Below are 9,530 nucleotides of genomic sequence, written 5' to 3' on the forward strand. Positions count from 1 at the left end.
CGATCAGGGAACAAGTGACTACTCATTGAAAGACAGCTCTTCCGTATCTTTTAACGTGTTTTCTATGTAACTTCTATTATTGAACACGAATAAAAAGTCCAAAGCAATTAGAGGAGAAACAATTTTGTAACCCGTGTAACGCACGTGCACAAAATCTAGTAATTAATAATGTCAAATATTTTTGCGTCGTTTTTTAAAAATAATACTTTGTATATAACTTTTTTAAACTGAATTTATAGGATCTAAACTTATAGGATCTGAACTGAACTGAACTTATAGAATCTGAAATGAACTGAATTTATAGGATCTGAACTGAACTTATAAGATCTGAACTGAACTGAACTTATAAAATCTGAACTGAACTGAACTTATAGGATTTGAACTGAATTTATAGGATCTGATCTGAACTGAACTGAACTTATAAGATTTGAAGTAAACTTAAATTAAATGACTTTAAGTTCAAAAGAAGCAGGACCTAATTATTGAAAAAATATGTTCGATTGTTGTGAAATATAGAGTAGAGAGAATGATGGAGAGAAGGTTGATAGAAAGTAAGGGAGACAGAACTGTATTCTTATTTTATTATGAAGGGAATATATATACAATACAATGAGAGAAGATTTTCATAAGATAATATATTTTAGAGTATTCTAAAATATGGACATCCATATAATAATATTTCATAACATCAATGATCAAGTCTCTATCTACATAGACCTCAACCTTAATCAGATTAGACACTTCACCTTCACTATCCAACTCCAAAGTCCAAAGCAAATCCCAAAAACGCACTTTCATAACACACTTCTCACACAATCCTCTAACTTTCACATATACTTTTCACAAATCACTCACAAACTCGCACCCAAATGAGTAAACCACAAGAACTAAAAAAATCCACCAAAATGCCGCCACCGCATCCATCGCCGCACACGGCGGCGCAAATTACGCGTTGGATATCCGATCTCGACTGGCGTCTTATCCTCCTACTCTTCTCCTCACTCTCTCTCCTCCTTCTCTACTTCTCTTCCGCCGCCACCACCGCCTTCTTCCGCTCCAACTCGCCCGGGTCAACTCAGCGTTACTCCGAGTTAACCCGGTCCAAAATCGCCGTCTGCCTTGTTGGTGGGGCTCGCCGGTTTGAGCTTACCGGTCCATCTATCGTCGACCGGATCCTAACCGAGTTCCCCAACTCGGACTTGTATCTTAACTCGCCGCTTGATTCTAACTCGTTTAAGCTCTCGTTGCTGAGGTCTGCTCCTAGGGTTACCTCGGTTCGGGTTTTTAAACCGGAACCGATTGCGGAGTCTGACTCGGAGTTTCGGGTTCTTACTGCTGCTAATTCTCCTAATGGTATTCAGGTTTGTTTTTATTGCCGTTTTTTTTCGCCTTTGAAAATTTGAATTCAGTACTAAATTCGTATGTTAGGTGGTTCATTTAATGATTGAGGGTCTATTATCCATTAGCGTTGGTATGATTGCACCCCGCTGTTTATTAATAGGTTACTAATGGCTCATTAGTGAATTGCATTATTAAATAAATAATTTATGTTCGGATTTGTTGTAACTGATGTGCAAATAAATTACTCTCAGATTTACGTGGTTCACTAATAATGCGTTAGCTCAAATCGATTCAAGGCATAATCTAACATGATTTTTCTAAAAGAGATGAACTAGACAGTTTTGAAGCAGAATTAGAGTAATTGAGGATGTTGATTGAAGAAATGAGTATATTGATGGTGTTGGTTGAATGAAATTGACCGGATTTAGAGCGTGTTGTTAATCGTGTTATTAAAGAAAATATAATTTGATAATTATTATGTTGACGTATTTTCTGTAGATTGCAAGTCAATGCAAGTGTAAATGCTTTGGACTTGGTCTACTGGTTTTGCTTCTACAAAGAAAAGCAAAATTTTGCTGATCTTACGAAAGTAGTAAAATATTGCAATACGCCTAGAAATTTTGTTGGTTGAATCACTTGTTTCGGCTCATCTTTTTTTCTCGGTAAATTTGGAGTAGTTGTTAGCTTGCAAGTAACATACTGGATTAGGTTAGGTTTAGGTAGCTTAGAGTATTAAAATCGTAAATGTAGGTAATGAGTTGGTGAGCGGTTGCTGGTTAGCACTAGTTATTCTAAGATACCCAGTTAGGCACCAGCAATCGATATTATACGTGCAAAAGAAAGACTCTGCATTTTGAGGTTATAAAGACTGAAATATCTCTGTAATGGGATAAATATCTCGAGCCTTGAGAGATAATTCAGAGGTTGATGCGGTTGAATGAATTCAACAAACTTTCCTTTGTTATTTCACCAGCTCCAGTTACCATAAGAGTTTATGTTATTGGTCAGCTTCATGAAGTCCCCGTATCAATGTTGTCGTTCAAATCTAGTTACCGTGGGCGTAGATACAATATGCAAAAATATGACACATATTGGTGACATGTCTATTAGACTTATTAAATGGTTCTATATTTCGATATATGGGTTTAATACGGAGGCTTTTACTCACGCCAGTCTCCAAGCCACATATTGCTCTGTTCTTTAGAACTAAGGATTTGCCTGCTTTGAAAGTAGCCAACTTTAACCTCATTTTAAGGTAGACCATACTCCATTTTGCTCTGGTTTGAACTATGAAGCTCATTAATATTGGCCACTATGTGCTCTACTCCCATCTCGGTCCCACACCCACGGTGTTGCTTTCAATGTTGTTGGTTGACTAGAAGGTGCTTGATTGTGCCATACTCAGCATCATGACCGGATCCAAAATTTGTTGACTCAACTTGTAGTTTGACTTGACCCTTGTTGACCTAACTCTAAGAAGTAACACGACTTGTTTTGACTTGTCTTGTCTTTACTGTTAACCGAGCTTGTTGTATAATTTGTATGGATAGATCATGAACTTTTATGGGCCTTACAAGTAATTATGTCTTGTGTCGTATGTTCATTTAAGAAATCATGGAAACCATGCAAGGATGACTAAAGTCGCCTTTGTTATGAGACGCTTCCAGTTTCTGAAAAATGCTCTGAAATAATGTCAACTTCAACTCCAAATTCTGCTTTTGTTGTTTTTTTTCATTAACTATTCTAATCACGTAAAGAAGTGAATAATTAGAATAATGTTCTTCCGCCCTCTATCACTGTATGTATCACAATAGTGGTTAAGTTGCATTGAGGTGCAATTCGGTAATATCTTGGGTAAAATATCAAATTACGGTCTAGACAAACTAGAGTTCCTGAAATTCATGTTTTCTAACTGAATTTAGTTCGCATAAAATTTTCACCATTGTTCTGATTACTCTTAGGTCCTAAACCCCCCAACCCTTAGGTGAATATCGTCGGTGTAGAATTTACCAATAGATATTAGATAGTGAGTAGGCATCTTTGAAACTTTTTTGACTCAAAAATGCTAAAAAAAATGAGAATATATATCTATTGTAGTTCTGGATGCTGAAAAATGACTACATATTTGAAGATAGAAACCGGCATATGAAGCCATTCTTCCACTCAGCAATCTACGTACACTCCGTTGAGTAATTCAACAAAGTTGATGCAAATCAAATAAATACAATTGTTAGGATAAATAGTATCAACCTAACTTCTTTTGGGAAGTTGGTTTATATTATCCAACTAGCATTGTAAATTATATGTTCTGGCACATACCCGTAAATTCTATGGTTTTTTTCTCAAATGAATGTGTGGAGCCAGAACTTTGCACTCTTCCTTTTCAAAGGTAGGGTGAGCTAGGCATCATTCTGGTCAGTAGTACTAACAAATACGAGAAAAGTTCAAGTCTGTTGGAGATCACATGATTTGATCTACAAAACGCTTTTCATAATTTGGTACAACAGATCATCTATCTATTCATTATTTTTGGGACCACGAAATTAGGTGTTCGAGGGTTTCTAATGGCAATCAATTATAGCTTTTGATCTGGTGAAATGAAATGTCAATATATAAAGTAGTTGGTGTGATTACTTATAAATAATGCTTCTGACTTGATGTTTTCCAGTCCAAACAACCCGGCAGAATAATTAACTTATTAGTTGGCAGAGTTTGCGCTAACTTATTGTCGATTATTGGAAATCTGTAGGGGCTATTGCAATACTTCAGTCTGGTGGAAGGGTGCCTGACAATGATTGACGCCTACCAGAAAGAGCAAGGGTTTACATATGACTGGATAGTCCGCACCCGTGTTGACGGGTATTGGTCAGCTCCACTACACCCCAGTAGCTTTGTCCCAGGTCACTATGTGGTTCCTCCAGGGTCCACATTTGGCGGCCTTAATGATCGGTTTGGGGTCGGGGACTACAATACTTCGAAGGTCGCTCTCGCCCGCCTATCACTAGTTCCCTACTTAGACAACTTGAACTACACCGACTTGAACTCAGAGACCGCATTCAAGGCCCAACTCACAGCCCATGGTATCCCATACCGGACACCACCTCAACCATTCTGCATCGTGACTGACCGGACCTACTCATTCCCGCCAACCCATTTTGGTGTGCAAGTTGCAGCTATTTCGAGCCAGGGGCCACTGAATGGGGCTAAATGCCGGCCATGCAAGCCAGTCTGCACAGGCGAGTGTGTGGCTGATGTGATGAATGGGCTGTCTAAAGGATGGAGTTGGACTCCTTGGAGAAATGGGTCACTTGAACTTTGCAATGCCACTCGGGCGTGGGAAGTGGGCTGGGAAAACGTTTTCGATGATGCTGTTGGAGACAGGTTGGCCCGATCCAGGAAGAGAGTTGTGTCATTGAATGTGAAGCAGTGTGTGAAGGACTTTAAGGAGATGAAGGGCAGAGCAGCCCATTGGGATACTCCCCCGCCGGAAGAGATCTGTAAACTTGGACTAGATCCGAGATAGTTAACTCTTATACTGTCTTATACATATGGGTACATCATACAATTTTCTTGTACATAAGGTTTGTAGTGAAGAAAGAAGATATAAAAAAAATGTGACGGCGCAAGGGATACTCGATTACTCGTATAAGCTATAACATAGAGATTATAGGATGGTTGTAGAGGGGTTTTACTAGTTCCCTACATCGGAGAATCGAGATATGGTTTGTTGGGTGTACAGGCATGTTGAGCATTGAGTAATATGTTACTGTATGTCATTGAGCTAATAATTCAATTAGAATTTACTGTTTTACTAACAAATTCTTTTGATATTCCCTTTTCGATAAATCTATATAGCGATTTAAAACTTTTCATTTCATAATGAGAATTTTATTGGTGAATAATTCAATTCAAACAATTATCCACTTATAAGGTTGCATTATACTTTCATATGTAAGTTCAAGTAACTTTCATAAGTTAGATGAGCATGATCGACTTTAAGTTACAAACGTCCTACACAAAACTTACTCGTAAACTCCAGATATACTTCCACAACATTACATTTCACATTACATAACAAAATTAAACATTACATTATGCAAGAAAAACGGTTTTAGAGAGAGAAAGCGAGTAGAGAGAGAAAGCTTACATTTCTTCCATTTTTTCAGCAATGGCGAGAAATCGAAGGACTGTAAATACTAATAATACTCCACAAAAACACAAAAATACTAGTTCATCAACTAATAAACACAAAAATAATAGTAATACGATACATATTACTGAATTAAGAGAGATTCTTTGCGTTAAGTTCAAAGAATGGAGAGTTCTAAGTCGGCGGAGTTACGATCATTCAATTTAAGTAAGGAAGTGAATGCGGTAAGGAAATTCTGTTACATGACCGAACCGGAGTGGGACCGTTGGCGCGAAACCAGAACGCCATTGGAGCAACCTCGCGTCAAAATCGAAACAGAGGATGTCCAAGGTGAGCTTGAGTTTTGGGCTTCGTCATCTTTACATTTTTGTTTTGGGAGCTAATCCTCCTAATCATGTCATGGATGGATATGTTCGATTTAATTTGGAAGGATTTATCAATTGATAAAGTTGCGTATCAAGCAAATGGTGTTTGTATTGTTCGATTTAATAAACAAGAGGATAAGGACTCGGTGCTTGATCTGAAAAACTATTCTTTGATAATAAACCATTTATTGTTAAAGATTGGCAAACGATGTGAAATGTGTGAAGGATAAACTTTGATTTGGTGCGTATATGGGTACGATTGTATAATTTGGATCTTAAATTTTGGGGAAAAGCCTTACCTAAGATAGTAAGCATGATAGGTACATCTATTAGACCGATCGTGCTCGAGAAGAAGGAGTATTTGGAGTACGCTAGGTTCATGGTGGAAGTGAAATTGGGGCAAATTCTCGCTGATAAGATTGAATTCATTGATGATAAGGATATAGTGCGATTCTGAGGAGGTCTTCTATGAATGGAAACCTGGTTTGTTCTCAATGTTCGGGAATAGGGCATGATGTTGCTATGTGTAGGAAGCATCTTTGCCGAGGTTCGTAAGAAACTGTTCGAAAGTCCGGAAGCCTAAGGTTCAGGTGCCTGTGAAGCCAGCTACTGCTCTGTGCAGGTTGTTCCCGTGCAAAGTGTGGAGCCTGTGCAGGATCCGGTGGCTTTACCACAGTGTACCACTCCTGTGGTGGTTACCCCCATCCCATTCAGAGGCAAAGAGATGGCTTCACCAGCTAGTCTGGTTCATCGCATGTCTAGACTTGGGAGGGGGGCGGCGATCGAGGAGGACCCTCTTGTTCTTGAAGTAATTCAACAGTCTTTGAGACAGAGTTTGTTAAATAGTATGGGGAAGGGGAGACCAACAATTATTCAAAATGATTAATATAGGATTTTGGAATGTTAGAGGCCTAAATAAGTGGAATAAGCAAGGTGATATTAGGAGATTCTTGCATATTAATAAAGTTAGCCTGTTTGGTTTGGTTGAAACAAGGGTCAAAATAAAGAATAAGGATAGAATTCAAGCTAGGTTTAGCAGTCCTTGGCAAATTATAGATAATAGTGAGGTTAAAGATAATGGTAGAATTTGGTTCTTTGTGGGACTCTTCACAGTTCGGTTTCTTGTATTAGGAAGGATTTGCAAGTCATTCATGCTCAGGTGACTAATTTGGGACCGGGTTTGGATGGACTTACTCTTTGGTGTATGGGTGTAATACGAAATGCGATAGAGGTGCTCTTTGGGAATCTCTGATTGATATGAAAGCTACTGTTCAGGGACCTTGGCTTGTAATGGGGGATTTCAACAATGTATTGTATGTGAATGAACGGATTGGGTCTCAGGTGACTGATGCTGAGACTAGAGGGTTTCAGAACTGTGTGGATGTGTGTGGGCTGTATGACTTGGTCTCTACAGGTGCCTATTTTACATGGAACAATAAACAAGAGGGTGATGCTAGGGTCTATAGTAGGATTGATAGGGTCCTAGCCAATGATGAGTGGATCTTGAATGGCCCTAATGGGAATGTTACTTTCCTTCCTGAAGGGCTCTATGATCATAGCCCTTGCTTGATTGAGCTAGGGGGAGATATTGAGAGAAGGAAAGGTCCTTTTAAGTACTTTAATATGTGGGGGAAGCATACTCAGTTTAAGACCATTGTCATGGAGACTTGGAAGCAAACTGTTTATGGTTGTTACATGTTCCAATTGATCAAAAAGCTCAAGTATCTGAAGCATCCATTGAAGAAACTGAATAATGGGAGTTATGGGGATATTGAGAATTCTGCCATGGTTGCAAAATTACTGTTGGAAAGCATCCAGAAACAGCTGCACAATGACCCTAGGAATGTGCAGCTTCAAGCAGAAGAAAGAGTGGCAGCAGCTTCGTACAAAGAGCTTGATGATGCCAGGATTTTATTCCTAGCACAAAAAGCCAAAGTTCAATGGGTTAATTTTGCAGATGACAACACGAGGTACTTTCATAGTACCATTAAAGCAAGACGTGCCTTAAATAAAATTCGAAGATTAAAGATATGCATGGGGTGATGTGTCGAGATAGCTACCATTGAACATGCTTTTGTTGAATACTATCGGGGAGTGTTAGGTAGCTCCGAGGTTGTCTCGGTCTGTCTCGTTGTTAAAAAAGGCGGTGTAGTGATCGCCGAGCATGCTAGAGGGATGGTTCAAAAAATCAAGATGAGATCGGGCAAAGACTCTTCTCTATTCCGGTGGAGAAGGCTCCGGCCCCGACGGTTATTCCGCGGCTTTTTCGAGAGATGCATATGATATCATTGGAGGTGATGTGATTCAGTTTGTCAAAGAATTTTTGAATCTGGTAGATTGTTGCAAGTGAATGCTCGTGCTTACACTTATTCCAAAGGTGGATTGCCCCAACTCGGTCCATGAATTTCGACCTATTGCTTGTTGCAATGTCATTTACAAATGTATATCTAAAATCATTTGTCAAAGGCTATCCGGAGTATTGATGGATATTGTTAGTATGAATCAGAGTGCATTCATTAAGGATAGAGAGATTGTTGACAATATCCTTATTTGTCAGGACTTGGTAAGGCTCTATGGGAGGAAATCATGCACACCTAGGGCTTTGCTTAAAATTGATCTAAAAAAGGCCTATGATTCCATTGAATGGGCCTTTGTTAAGGATATCTTTGATTGCTCTTGAGTTCCCCGATCGGATGATACGGTGGATTATGGTGTGTATTAGCACAACATCCTTCACCATTTCTCTGAATGGATCACAATTTGGATATTTTAAGGGACAACGGGGTTTGAGACAAGGGGATCCTATGTCTCCCTTGCTTTTCACCTTGTGCTTAGAGTATTTCTCCAGGATTCTCGGGGTTGTTCGAGAAACCCGACTTCGAATATCACTCCCTATGTAGGGGAATGAAGCTCGTCATCTTGCTTTTGCGAGATGATCCGCTATTGTTCGTAGAGCAGATAAAGGTTCTATTACTATTTTTTCGAGAGCTTTCATGACTTTCTCTCGAAGCTTCCGCCGTGCATGAACAAGGCTAAGTCGACATGTATCTGAATGGGATTGATGATAACTTAGTTGCCGCACGATTAGTCGAGGCTTGCGAGGTTTCGGATGGGACAGTTCCCATTTAGATATCTTGGTGTTCCAATTTCTTCTAAAAGACCGAGTGTAGCCGATTGTACCAGGGTGGTGGACAAAATTGTAGCTCGAATTAGAGGTTGGGGAGCTAAACATCTTAGCTATGCAGGGAGGTTGGTTCTAGTAAAGGCCGTCCTAACACAGATGCATGCTTATTGGGCAAGGATCTTTTTGCTCCCAAAGGGTGTCCTCCATAAGGTAGAATGCATTTGCAGGAACTATTTATGGGCGGGGCATTTGAATATAAGCACTCTCCCCCTGTTGCTTGGGAGACTTCTTGCTTACCTAAGGAGTATGGTGGGTTAGGTATCATTAATTGTCATCTTTGGAATCTTCGCTTTGATAGGTAAATATGCGTGGTGGATCCATAGCAAGAAGGACGATCTCGGGTCCAATGGGTGCATCACATTTATATAAAGCGAGAATGAATGGTGGATGTATAAACCAACTCAAAATTCTAGCTGGACATGGAGACAGATCTGCAAAATGAAAGATATTCTGAAACCTGGTTTTTTTGAGTGGAATCTTGGGTGGGAAT

The 9,530-nt window shown here is 39.4% G+C and overlaps 1 protein-coding gene across 1 annotated transcript; it reads left to right on the plus strand.

The window, feature by feature from the left end:
- The first annotated feature begins 736 nt into the window (after positions 1-736).
- LOC141586505 (uncharacterized) lies at positions 737-5,160 on the plus strand. Its single transcript, XM_074407755.1, has 2 exons — positions 737-1,361; positions 4,091-5,160. The coding sequence occupies exons 1-2, from the start codon at positions 870-872 to the stop codon at positions 4,862-4,864; spliced, it is 1,266 nt and encodes a 421-aa protein (XP_074263856.1). The 5' UTR covers positions 737-869; the 3' UTR covers positions 4,865-5,160.
- Positions 5,161-9,530: the final 4,370 nt, after the last annotated feature.

Source organism: Silene latifolia, chromosome 6, assembly GCF_048544455.1.
Source record: "Silene latifolia isolate original U9 population chromosome 6, ASM4854445v1, whole genome shotgun sequence".
Taxonomy (NCBI): Eukaryota; Viridiplantae; Streptophyta; class Magnoliopsida; order Caryophyllales; family Caryophyllaceae; genus Silene; species Silene latifolia.

Coding starts and splice junctions, on each gene's coding strand:
- LOC141586505 (XM_074407755.1), top strand. CDS start 870: ATGAGTAAACCACAAGAACTAAAAAAATCCACCAAAATGCCGCCACCG. Junction 1,362..4,090: donor ATTCTCCTAATGGTATTCAG/GTTTGTTTTTAT, acceptor GGAAATCTGTAG/GGGCTATTGCAATACTTCAG.